General features: G+C 39.0%; 1 protein-coding gene across 2 annotated transcripts in view; it reads left to right on the top strand.

Annotated features, from left to right (window-relative positions):
- LOC123958845 (protein kinase C-binding protein NELL1-like) overlaps positions 1 to 14345 on the top strand; it is a 282963-nt gene that overhangs the window by 209755 nt on the left and 58863 nt on the right. The window contains exon 14 of one of the 2 annotated variants that reach the window (XM_046032521.1): positions 13821 to 13943. The exons of the other annotated variant lie outside the window; for it this stretch is intronic. Within the exon in view, the coding sequence (XP_045888477.1) occupies positions 13821 to 13943 (123 nt within the window). The remainder of the gene's footprint in view (positions 1 to 13820; positions 13944 to 14345) is intronic. 2 annotated transcript variants of the gene reach the window in all.

Below are 14345 nucleotides of genomic sequence, written 5' to 3' on the forward strand. Positions count from 1 at the left end.
CAGGCATCCAAATACTTATTAATATCATCCTATATGTACAACTGTCATAACTGCTAGTAAAGGTAATTGTTCAACTGTAAAATACACTTTTTAATGTGTTTGTGTAAAGAAAAAAAAACAAAAAAAACCAAGTCCTCCAACCTAAAAGATAATTGTTTTAACCAACCTCCAAATGCGACTCATGTGAGCATATCCTTCAATACAGCCTCTAACGGTGGCTTCTGTCCATGCCTTTGCCCATGTCCAAAACGGCATTTTTGAACTCCGCTTCCAGACCGGACCTAATTTTTGGAAATCACGTGACTTATGTCATATGACATTAGCACATGGAGTCCGCAGTGACACAAAGGAGGTTAACCCCAGCTTCCAGCAGATCGGCCTCATCTCTTGGGTTTGCCTAAAACTAAATCACACTCCTGTGAAGGTTAGGGTAAGGGTTAGGCACTACGGGGAGTCAACACTTAAGACTAATATAGTAAGCTAAAGCCGCAAAGCTAACGTAGCTAATGCTACTCAACTTTATTAAAAAACAAATCAGTCTTGTTTCACACGGGACAGAACACTGGTCTCCCAGGTAAAAGGCGATATAGTTGCTAACCTTCCACCCAACCCTCCACACCACGAGTAAAACTTGATGGCTATTTACAATACGGAGCCGTCTTTGTCATGTGTTTGTGTTGTATGGCCACTAGGGTTGCTGCCACAATATACATAAACATGAGTCGTAATTTTGTGTGAGTAATACGACCTATATGGTAATTTTTCTGTGGAGGACAGGCTCATAAAAAAGGAAAAATGAGTAATACATTCTTGGATTTTGATCTTTAAAATATCAATATAAAATCAATATTGATATAAAAATCAATCAAGCTCTAATCAATAGCATTAGTATGTCTACCTCTGACTTCTTTATTGTTCCTTTAGCTGACCTAAACACACGGTGGTATTTTAACTATCGATTGAATTAAGCAGATTTAAGTGTTTGCCTTCAGTCCACTAATCCTTTATTCCGAGCTTTTGATCCTCTAATGTATATGTCTCATCTACCCTCATCTGCACTCTACTGATCAATTCTTGACTTTTTTACTTATCAGCCTTCTGTTCATAGACCGTATGCTCAGACTTTGGTGTATGACTGACCGAAAGAATCTGCCATTAATTTCATGCATCAGTTACTACATACAGTATATTCTCCAAACATCTAGCATTGGGAAAGGCTGCATCCCCCTTAGACACATTATATGTTTAATGAAAATTTGATCAAATCCAATTCCAATTATACATGTAATGAATGTGGAGCTGAGGTGTGACGAGTCTGGAAACCTTGGCAACCCTCCCTGTATACATTAACACTTCGAAAATGGAGGTCACGCTGTCAGGCTGGCTTGGCACCAGCCAATTTAATAAGCCCATCAAACACAGTTTGGGAAGGAGGCTGATAAGTTTTCCTTAGTCCTCACTTTCATCCATTTGTAATTGGTTGGTGTTTATATTTAGCTTCCCCAATACGGTTTGATGTAAGGAGTGTTTCCTCCTGCTTATTAGCTGACTGTACAACCATCCAGAGTGATGTCTGCCGTCACGTTACGCTGCTTTTTCTGTAAGCTATTGTCTCATCGTCTTTGATGCATTGCCTTCCTTTTCTCCTGGCTGAATCCACATGTAGACATTTGGAATAATAATGCCCTGTGGCTATGGGATTAATGTTTACTGATAGAGCACATTAATGGAACATGCTTTCATTAATGTGAATTGCAGCCTTAGCATCTTTATTGCCTTGAGCTGTATATTTCATTGGGCAGTAAATGAACTGCATTATCTTGCAGGCTCCTTGCTGCAGCTACACACACAGAGGATATGAACTGCGGGGTCAGGACACCATAAAGTAAACCAAACACTGCTAAACACCAATAAAGTAGCGGCTGTAAGTCATGATGTTCATATTTGCAGCATAATGAGAAGCACTTGTGTTTTTAAAGTACCAGGACTTCAGTGTTTCATGTTAATAATAACATGTGACTTTAACACACACACACACACACACACACACACACTACCTCAGCAGCCATGCAGGTGTCAATGATTCCCCGCCCCATTTTATTGTAAAATGAGCTTATTAACATAGTTTAAAGTAATAAGACATTGTAAAGTCTGTAATACCACTGCATGTTCAGATGTTAGCGCAAGAAGCTCCAGTCCTCATAAACAAGGCTCCATCACTTGTGAATGTGTGTGTGTGTTCTGATGCGTGGGTGAATCAGAGGCATATTATACAGTAAAGCACTTTGGTATAAAAGTGCTGTATGTAGATGATTATAAAATCAAAATAGGAAACATTATAGGAAAAAGCTAAGGTGGAAATGTACTGTTATAAAATATGAGGTTATGTTAGCTTGTTTTACTCTTAAATTTTGGCCAGTATCGTCACATCACTGGCTTGTTGCTGCTACCCACCATTTCATTTCCCATACCTAACCAACAAAATCAGAAGGACCACTTATCAGCTTTTCAAGTGTTTTCAGCGACAAAGCTCCAAGAACCCATTGTACCCATTTCCTTAGTTCTATCTGCATCGTATAAGGACAGATAAAGAAGCAGTCTTAAAAATTTATAAAGGTATCCAATTTTACACTGCCTATTAAGCCCCATTTTGTTTTAATCAAATTGTAATAATACAATGTTCTTATTTCTGAGCACACACATGGCTTGCATACAGAAGTGCTAAGAAGCAGCTGTGTAAAGTGGAAGTCATTGACCGGTGGGTCAAAATAAAACAGCCTCTTGAACTCCAGGTGGATTACTGCAGGAAAATCTAAAATGTTCTCAGTCTAAATTTATGGAAATCCATGTCCTTCAGGCTAAATGCTATGACAAGCAATCAATATTTTTTCCCTTGTCACAGGACAGATCTCTGCTGAGTTCACATCACATCAAGGTGAGCAACAAGGCCGAGGCAGAAAGTGAGCATGACGACTTTGTGTTGGTAAAAAAAAAAAAAGACAGAAAAAACCCTTGAAAAATCCTGCGGTGCTCTGTTCTTTTTTTTATGGGCTTGTCACTGGTCATTAAATTTTACATTACTGAATGTTCTACTTGACATTATTGAATGAGACGACGATAGGAGCTTAAGAGATGAGGACATGTTTTAGAAATTTATTAAGCAAAGGAAAAGTGAATCATGAGGTGTTGGTTTTACTCATAGATCTCCTAATACATAAGTTTTAAGTGTTGAAAAAGGACCAGAAAGACAGGTGAAATCTGAGAAAGGAAATGTTGGCAGATGTCAGACATTCAAATGAACAACACTTCAGTTTAGTGTGACACGAAAAACATTATGTAAATTGAAATTTCCATTTACTTTGAGTAAAAAAACTGCCAGGATGAGAGATGGTTAGAGTTGAGAAAGAGCTTTTTATGGCACAGGACTTATGCCTCAGACAGGTGACATTAGTTAATTGGTGCACATAAACAGGATTTGTGAATTTATGCAGTTTCAGAGACTAAGGCCTTGTTCAGACTGCCAGCCCAGATTAGTTTTTTAGCAGATCCAGACTGATCTGAAGTCTGGATATCAAAAAACCACATGAATTTCGATTTTTGCAAATCGGATCTTAGCATCATTTGGAGGTGGTTTGAAATGCGACTTATATCAGATCGGAAGATGCGTCTCAGTCCAGGTAGGGATTTCATAGTGTCTTTTGTGTCACACTCAACACCACACATAACAACAACGTCAAATCCAGACGGAAGTGCATCAGAGCAGTTGAGCAGAATCCATCCGTCGCTAAGTTCATCTGGTGGGACGGAAGAGTTCTGCACCACGACTTGACAGCGAGATTGTTTGGAGGGTGAGATGATGGATCTCCATTTCTTGCTTCCGCATGGAAAGCCGCCTCATCAGCATAAATAGTGACTGACGCCTGCGTCGTTACCACAGCAACCCATGCAGATAGTTTGGTGATGTCTGGACACACAAATCCGATCTGATCACTTGCAAATAAACTTGTGGACAGTCTGTCTTAAAGATCTGATTTGAGAAACTAATCTGATTTGCCTGCAGTCTGAACAAAGTCTTGAGAACATACTAATGTCACACTACCAACATTTTCTGACATCTATAGTTTGGTTCTTCTCTCTGGTAAAGTAATGGCTTACAGGTCTCTTAATGGGAAGTGCTATGTTGACAGGATAAGTTTGGACATTATTCCATTATGGGTCTTATTATCTTCGTTCTCTAAAACGTTCTCTAATGTCATTTGTGGCATTTTGTTTATTTATCGATTAATCTATTCAACCTTGCGCATGCTTTTACTGATAACTATCTGTGGTTCGAAAATGTTTGCTAAATGTTTCTAGATCAGCAACGTTAATGTTTACAACAGCAAAGTCACTATATAAAGTCTATGTGACGTTCAGAAAAAATCAAGAACTCAGACATCAGTCTGTATCAGTCCTTCCTCCTCCTCTTCTGCTCTTATTCACGGCCTGCAGGTAGCGTTACTTTGTTGAAGGAGGAGCGGCTGGTTTGTCTTAGCCAGCAGCTGATTTTTTAGCAATGTGCCAAATTTTAAGACTGAAGACCAGTCTATGCTTCAGACAGACAGCTTTCTATTAAGCTTGTTTGTAATATTTGGCTAATTGCAATGTTAATGTTAGCTGTGCTTGTATAAAACATACAGTGATGAGAGACTGGACAGAGATGATTAAATTAACCCTTTCTATATGTTTACCCTACAGACAGGTGTGTTGATAAAGTATTGTCTTTTTACTCGCGAAGGTTTTATTGCACGTACTTACAGTAACGAGCGTAGCTGTCATCAACTTGAGTAGTTTGGAGCAAACTTAACTGTCATCAGCCGGTTATACATTAACTTCACCGTCTCCACCACGATGCTGCGGCCTCTCTCTCTCTGCTGCCGCTGTGTGTATTTGTGTAGTAGCCAACAGGGAGCAGAAAGAGGCTGCAGCCTGATGATAAACAGTCCCGGGCCCGTTTAATACTCCATTTTGGTGCCATCAATAAAAAACATTAGCTTTCTTATCAATCGCGTTTCAAGTTAAACCAGATTGGACAACTGAGACATAACATTACATTATAGGACCCACTAGTCTCGCTAGCTGTATCGATAAGCTCAGACCTTATTGAATTTCCGGTTTTCAATTCAATTTTATTTATATATAGCGCCAAATCACAACAGTTATCTCAAAGGGCTTTTCATAAAAGAGCAGGTCTAGACGGTACTCTTTGATGTTATTTACAGAAACCCAACCGGGTATCGATTCCAATCCCTACTGATAATAGATCATTCTTGAGCCATATTGAAACTTTAAAGTTAATCATAGTTAGACATGACACAGCAAATGTAATGCAACTTTATCCTTTTCAAACATGATGCACATTTATGGAGGATAAAAAAAATTTATCTTTTTGTTTTTCTTTTGGCATATTAGGCCAAACCTAATCTCCTATTGTGTCTAGCTATAAATAGCCAATAACTGCGTCTTCAATTTTATTGTATACTAGCAACAAATCACTCAGTGGTCCTAAGTATGTTAAGTGAGTGCAGTTACTCAACAATAAAAGCAAAACCCCTGCTGTTTCTAATGGTAGGCTTTAGTAATGTCGTTTTTGTTTAAGACCTCTACATCAGCAGCAATTACAAGTAAAAGCCCTGCATTCAAAATCCTGCTTAAGTAAAGTAGACGTATTAATATGTAAACAGTATAATACTGTTGTAGCTGGTCGAGGTTAACTACTTTATTTACAGTAATCTAATTGTAAATCTGAGGTGTCTGGGAGAGGAAAGAAGAAAAACTTCTGTTACACTGATCTTTATAAATTCTTTGGACTTTCCAGAAATCTAAACTGTTAATATCTGAAATATAATGTAATATAATAATAAATATAATAATTTTTTTTTGGGGGGGGGGCTCAAAAGTGATTTAAATGTAACCATTGAAGAAGTTTGGAGGGGGAAACATTTTGAAGTTGACAAAGTGCCCGACTACTACGCACTACTTTCTGCCATTTTAAAGAAGCAATGTATGGGATTTAGGGCCCTATTTCAACGATCTTAGCTCACGGCGTGAAGCGCGGCGCATTTGAGTTCCGGTTTCTGGGATCCACTATATGCCAGGACCTAAAGTGGGAGCCCAACACGGACACCATCATCAAGAAGGCCCAGTAGAGGATGTACTTCCTGCGTTAGCTCAGGAAGCTCAACCTGCCTAAGGAGATGCTGATCCACTTTTACACAGCCATCATCCGGTCTGTCCTCTGCACATCCATCACTGTCTGGTTTGGATCTGCCACCAAAAAGGACAAGCACAGACTACAACGGACAGTCAGGACTGCAGAAAAGATCATCGGTGCCAAACTGCCCTCCAATCAGGACTTATAAATTTCCAGAGTCAGGAAACAGGCAGGAAACATCACTGTAGATCCATCTCACCCCGGACACAACCTGTTCCAGCTCCTCCCCTCTGGTAGGCACTACAGAGCACTGTACCAAAACCAACAGACTCAAGAACAGTTTCCACACAAGCATCACTCTGATGAACAGCTGATTTCTGCCTCACTGTGTCAGGAACAATTCCTGTGCAATAACCCAGTAACTCTGCCTCTAATCAGCCACCTGTTTACTTATTAACACCTATTGTTTATTCATCATTCTCTATTTCAGAGCTGTTCATACTGTTAATACTGTCATATTGTATATTCTATATACTGTATACCAAATCCACCTACCTCAAGTAAAAAAATTGCACAGCACATTTACACCACTGCTTCCTTACATTGTATTTCAGTGTTTAATTGAGACAAAACTTTAACTGAGTTTTACAGCCATCGTGATTATATACAAAGTCGATGTGAAGAGGCGAGTGGACACATAATTAGCTGTAGGCACTGCAAATGGAGGCAAATAGCTATTTGTGAATAGAAAATGTTTAAATTTGGGCGGAAAATTTGCATTTATCCTGGGGCTTTATGACCCCACTTCACCTACAGAAAGAAAAGGCAAAAGGAGAGAAACTAGAGGAAAACTAGAAAAGCTAGAATTCCTGAAGATTTTTTACTGTCAGCGCTTGTTCAAATAAAGTAAATAAAACAAGCCAAATAATAACTTTGTGTTCAAACTGAAGCATGTTTTGTTTTGAAAGTGTACATTTCTGCACTGTTGTGGTCTTAAAAGGTCAAACAGTGAAGACAAAAATATTATAACGCAACAGTAAATGAATGAAGGAGGAACAGATTTTGGACACAGATCTAGTTCTGAGCTGCTGTCATTGGCGAGAAACATTGTTTGTTTTTGAAATGGAAAACAACGTCAATCATCCCTCTGATCCTCTATAACCCTGCGTTTTCTGCTGCGTTGACAGTGCAGAAGCCATACTGAGTTTGACGTCCACTGTCCATAGTCCTAATGATCAGTCATTACGCCTCATTAGCCCAGAGCTTTGGGGGGTCACCTCAACATGTCCAGGCCTGACATCGCATCACTTAATAATCATCGCTAATTAGACCAAACCTGACAGAGACGGGCAACGCGCTCAGACGAGGTTGTCATCTCCAGGAGAATCACTGTGATTACTGTAAATGTAATAACTTTCTAGAGACACAATCATTCATCACTGCGTTAGGTTATTGTATTATAGGGAGAAAAAAAAAATCCCCCCTTGGATACTCTAACTGGTAGATCTTATCAATCTCTGATGGTTTATACATTCCTTTAATTAGTCTGTGAGAGCTGTAATTTATTTTTCAGTCCACCCACCGATCGACAGCTACCACAGCAAATTTTTTATGCCAGTGTAGAGGTGCATTAAAATGCATTTTCTCCATTAACCACCGGGTGTTGGCCAGGACATTTTTCTATAGAAACACAAATGTGAAGTGTTTTTTTGAAATGAACATTCAATCAAATGACTCACAATGTTAAACAGACCTTCGCACAATTCAGGTAATAACTGCCTTCTAATAATAATAGACGTTCCGAAGTGCCTTTGGTGTAGCAGCTTCTATGCCTTGAGTTGTTGGAACAAGTTAAAAGTATTAATGTCTTAAAATCTAGTCTTTAAACGTACCTTTTTCACCTGACATTTTATAGATATTAGGCATATATATATATATGTATGCAGGGATATTGCTTTTTTCAGAACATCATCTTTACATTTGAACTTTGTGTAAAAATTTGTCTTCTGTTGGTTTAGTGCCAATCTCTCTATTATCTTATGAGTCTCATTTGTCAGTAACCTAAAAAACACTTCAACATTCACTGACCTGTATGAAAGTTGCTACACAAGAATGATTTCTAAAGTTATGGCTATCTCAAAAACACTGCACTGTTTCACAATTAGCTGAGAACAGGTAACTGATGCTAAGCAAAGGTCCATAAACAAATATTTCCTACAACTGTAAGTGTATCTGCACTGGAAATATATTAATGTGACATTAAACTTTTTCCTTTTAGACAATAAAAAGCAAAATACACCAAAACAACTAAGTAGACGGATATTTAAGGCACAGTAACAATATACCATAGTTACTTTTTAAACGGTCCTATTTTAATTGTACAAGCACAAGGACAGGTTATATGGTGGATCCTGGGTGCACAGACTGAGTGAGCATCTCCAAGCGCACTTGCCATTTTGGTTCATGCATGTGCAGCAGCACAAAGTGCAAAGGGGATGAAGCTGAATATAGATTAGAGGGTCCATCCATCCATCCATCCATCGTCAACCGCTTATCCTGCGTACAGGGTCGCGGGTAGATTAGAGGGTGTTGTGATTAATAAATATAAGATCCTCAATTATCTACATTTGACCCATGAAGAAACAAAACTGCTCTGCTTCTTCCCAGTCACATCCGGCCTCATAGGTCTGAAACTTCTGCCCCAATCACAGTGACCCATGATGACAACAAGTCATCTGCTTTGTGCGTTGTTCCACTCTGCATGATGAATGATGATTTTAGCAGTACAATGGAGATAGAAATTAATAAAAAAATAGATAATATGATCATATCAATCTCATGCGGTTTCAGTCATAATTCAGTTCATATTGTAAATACTTAAATCATATTTTCAAATGTGACACAGCAGTGTATGCTTCATAATGCATTTGAAGAATAATTTTTTCCTTTCTTTGACTGGGCTATGATGCACAGGATTAATGAGCTCCATTAATCAGATTTTTCCTCACATAAGCATGCAGAATGCTGATGTGTGTAGAGGTGTATGGGGTTATTTTATAGCAGCCGGGTGTCAGTTGGTGCATGTGATTTAATGAAGGTAAACAAGTGGATGGTGATGACCTGGTGTGGCACATCTCCAATCAGAGGGTGTAGATGTATCAGGGATTGAATGAACTAAAGGAGAAGCTGCTGTGTACAACAGATACTGTAATCGCTCATATTAATTTATTTAACAATCACTGCTGACAGTTCCTGATTTAACCATGTTAAACATTATTTTTATTGCTGATTTAAATTAATTTACTGGCTGGGGAGGCCATCACTAAAATAGATTATATATGTATTATTCTGTTGTTGCAGAACATTTGAATATTTTTGTTTCATGTTAATAAAATCTTATCATTGGCAGCTACATTGTGTCAAGGTCCCAAACACAATGCAATTTTAGCTGCACTCGTCGCTGGGTTTAACCTAGTTGAGGACTTTTACCTAGGAGAGACCTGTTTGTTTCACGTGTGAAACCAAAACTCAATGTTGACTTCTTTTTAACTCACATAATGTAACTTAAGTTACGTAACAAAACTTGTGTAATTAACATGCTAATGTTAAGTGCGTAAAACATACTTATTTTAACACAAACAATGGTCTTTTCCTAAATCTTACCACGTAGTTTAATGCCTAAACCTAACCAAACTCTGAGCATTGACAATGTTAACCACATGTTTATTATTGTTACCATGACGACGAAGGGGACCTATGACAAAATGTTTCGCAGCAAGCTTTATTTTTAAAGTCTAACCGGATGTTGCATATTTGTTATTGCTAACTTGACTGCGGATCCCTGCATGTGCAAAACTGACCATAGAGGGGTACATACATTGTGTCTTAGTTTGAAGCATAGGGCCAACGACCAAGCGGCCATATTTGACGAGTTGGGAATGTGTTGAAATAACATTTAACTTTGCATTGAACCTATTTATGCCTCTTTTCCCACCTGTGCACTTTTTACTAGGTACCAAAAGACCAAAGGAAACTATTACCAATACAACAATTTCAAGGTTAGGAAAATACTGCTTGCAGTGGTCATTTTGCTGCCACCAATATAGGGCTTCTGTGTTTTAGGAGGGATTTATTGCTTATTCGCCTTCATAGTTTTTTACTTAGTCATTATCCATCAATTCAGCCAATGCATCTGTCTGTTTGTACTTTGAACTCTATAATTTCAAATTGGCCAGTGGACATTAAACTGCATTAATTAGCAACTGTGGGCATCAGTGTATTGATTGTTTTGCTCTACCCTCCATCAGCATACAGCCATTAGCACAGAAATGTAATAATGTAACTCCTCCTCTATTACTCTACCATTAATGTAGCCTACTTTTCATATCCCTTCACATAAACTCTTACACATCGAACCAGCACTGTTCACCTCCACTTTATAGTTCAACGTGGGGAGGAAATCCTTGGGATGTGAAAAGCTAAATAATTTATCCTAGTTGCTTCGGGCTTCATGAGTACCACTCATTAATTAAGGAGAATGTATTAGTCATGACTCCCCCCAAAGCTTTTGCATATTAATGAGAAGTGTGTTTTAGTTAGTGTGTACCTTTTGAGTGGAAGCAGCCTCAAGCCAGGTCCTGACTGGCTCTTAAAGACACAGTTCATGATTTGATAAAAAAAAAAAAAGAGCATAGTTCAGCCGTGCATCTCTGTTGTAAATACCCATTGCAGCATCATCAAAGGTTGCTTTTCAATGTGTTGTTCGTTATCATCTAAAATCATGTTAGATTTTATTTGAAGATGCATTCACTGCAGCTAAATCAGTTGTACAAACCCAGAAATAAGATTCAGTCAATAAACACATTGCCAAAAATCAATGAATTCTATATTTATAAGCTGCAGACAGATCCATAATGTGGTTATAATTATGATCTTTATAGAAATGTATGCATCAGATTTCCCTTTTTCCCTAATAGCGCACTGGCACTTAAAGGTACCATAAGAATGTGAAGCAATTTACATGTATCAATTGCTTTGTATTGCCAATATGTGCGGATTATAACATAACTTCCCTGATTTTCACAGTTGTCTATAACAGCCTGTGCACTGATTTCTATGTAAAGGACTCAGGGCGTTTATTCCGGGACAATTCAAAGGTTGAAACCTTTATGCTTGCTCCCGAGTGCCTTCTCTTCTGCTCCCCTACAGCACTTAATCCAATCCCTGCACTTTCTTTTCCGACATTGATGAGGGTAATTCTGCCAATTTAACTACAACTTCCAAGTTAGTTTCAAGCCCTAAATTTCCTCAGTCACAATCGTCTTTTCTAAATGTTAACATGTTTCCCCCCATCCTAAATGACAGCAAATCTAATCTAAAACCATTACTGGCTAGCATTAAATATATATATTAAACTGTAGAGAATAATTGCAGTTGAATGATGTAACTTCTGACAAACTGTACCCCACACTCCCTTAAACACCAGTCACGTTCCGAAATCTACAGCAGAGCCCAATGTATATTTCTATTTCATTAATTAATAAAAATTCCTTCTAAAACACCACATTTTAGCAACCCTAAGATAACAAAATATATCAGATTGTACTCTACATGGAATAGTGGAATTATACATGGCTTTTCTTTGTTTTGATATCGGCATTATATATCAGCCATTTTCCGCCCTGCTCTCTAAATATCGGCATAGGCTTCTGCCATTGTAGAAGCCATATTGGTCGACCACTAGTTTGTACTTGCAAACAGCGGTGCAAGGAAGGGAAACTAACAGCAACCTAAGCTAAACTGGGATGGCCCGCTGGCTGTGGCTTGGGTCTGGCGTTGGTTGCTTCATGGTGTTGGCTGAGGGGGTGATTTGCATATGACAAGCTAGTCAATACCATGGATCCAATGGTCCAAATAAAATATAGGAACGTTACAGATAGATCCATCCATCCATCGTCAACCGCTTATCATGTGTACAGGGTCGCTGGGGGCTGGAGCCAATCCCAGCTTATATCGGGCGAAAGGCTGAGTTCTTGACAATCAACTAGGCTCAGTGGAATATTCCTTGAACTTTATCCAAGATCCTCAGTAGACGCAGTACACACCTTCAAAGAGAGTATTTAGCAAACATCCTTAAAGCAAAAATAAAGTTTTGCTATGCAGCTACATGTGAAAATTTCTGACTTATACTATCAGAGCAGTGAGATGGAATTACTGTTTAGTAGAAGGTCTTCCAGTGGTGCTTAATCATGCACCGCCTGCAGCACTAAACCCACTTCTTATTCCCCCTGGCCTCCAGCTTACAGCAAACATGTAAAAGTCAAGAGAGCAGTTCATGGTACCCAGCAGAATATAAAACACTGAGCATGTACGATAAATAAAGTACTGTGTAGTGTAGCACTGTGCCATTAGTGAGTCAGTGTTTCATGAATGAAACAAAATTGGCCATGTTTTCAGACTGCTGTCCTTGCACTCTTTTCTTTAATGATAGTCTCATTTTTATGGCCATAAAATGTATCCAGCCCATGAAGGACCGTGTTGCTTTCAATTCAAGGATAAGATGCACTTGCAAGGTTTTGGCACAACAGCGGCCCCAGTCTCTATCTAGAGATGTAGCGAACTGATGTGATGGTCTTTTTTTCATTGTGACTGGTTCAGTTTGCATCTCCACAGCTATCTGTAGGCAACAGGCAAATAATCTTTTTCTATTTCTGCTTTGATAGTCATGATGGTACATTGTTTTGATGAGTTATAATAACTGGATTCAAAGCATGAATCAGCTTTCAGTGAAGGTTACTCAGCAGAGGTCAGATATGTATGGATATATGAGAAGAAAAAAAATGCAGTTTTCAGGTCATAGTCATATTAAATACAGTCTGAATCTGATATTGCTTTAATTATATTCCCCCATTATTTGTGTTTACATACTTTTATTCACTTTAAGCAACAGTTGAAATGTTCACCTTGTGTCATTACTGTTAGAGCAATGCATTTTCAACTTTCCTCATGTTGTCCTCACTATCAAAACTACTCTCTACTGGCATTGGAAACTTGTAGAAAAAAACACAAGCTGCCCATGCTGGTCAATCACAGATCTTGTGATCCTCTCATGGTATCTCAGCAGCTGCTGTAGTCACATAGTTTTCAGTAGCAACTTGGAGTAAGCCATTTACTGACATTACACTGGACACTTGATGTTGTGTCCCACTAATCACTAGTATCTAAGCCAACACCATTTGGCTACTGAACAATCAGTATCATAGCTGGCATGTATCAGCTGTTGCTCCTAAAACCTCTACCAGCTTATGGTGCGTTTTAAGTAAATCTAGGCTAGAAAAAGTAACTGTAGCTTTGTCAATGTTTGACGTAACCTACATATCCATTGAACGTGCCAAGCAGAACTGGTGTGTGGAAACATGGATATTCAGAAAACTGTCTTTTGACAGAATAAAAACTCAGCTGTGGCCTCATAATCTCAGCCAGCTAGCTTGTTGACTCTCACCTCACCAGTGGAGTTTGCATGGCTGCTCATCTCAAAAAGAAAATGAGCATTTTTCCAAGAACAAATACACACAAAATATACACAGCCATTCTGACTATGGAGTTTCTCCCTCTATATCTCCCTCAGAGCATGACGAGTGTGCCAGCAGTCAGAATTTGTGTGATGAGAACGCCATCTGCACCAACACCATCAGAGGACACCTGTGTACCTGCAAGCCGGGCTACGTGGGCAACGGCACCATCTGCAGAGGTACGTTCCTGCCTTGGAACAACCCTCCAGACACAAACACACACAAAAACAGACCAAAAACCTTTCTCCAAATCCATTGATGGTGGCTGAACCTCTGCTCTATAACATCATGGGCGGTCTGGTTCACTTCTCTTTCACATCACCTAACCAGACAGCAGCTGCTACAGAGATGGTGGCAATTGATTCTGGACCAGTTTCAGCCTCATCCCTCACGGCTCACCCTGCTCCATGTTGACCTGTCGCTCCACCCAGGCGCCTCGCTTGATTGGCCCTACAGAATCATACAGATTAAGGAAAGGAAGAGGGTGGAAATGAGAAATGTTTTCTATGAAGTGTGTGTTACAATATGTAAACAAAAGAATTTAATCTCTTTTTAAAAGCCTCAGGCTACTGCAGCCTGTT

Source organism: Micropterus dolomieu, linkage group LG20, assembly GCF_021292245.1.
Source record: "Micropterus dolomieu isolate WLL.071019.BEF.003 ecotype Adirondacks linkage group LG20, ASM2129224v1, whole genome shotgun sequence".
NCBI lineage: Eukaryota > Metazoa > Chordata > Actinopteri > Centrarchiformes > Centrarchidae > Micropterus > Micropterus dolomieu.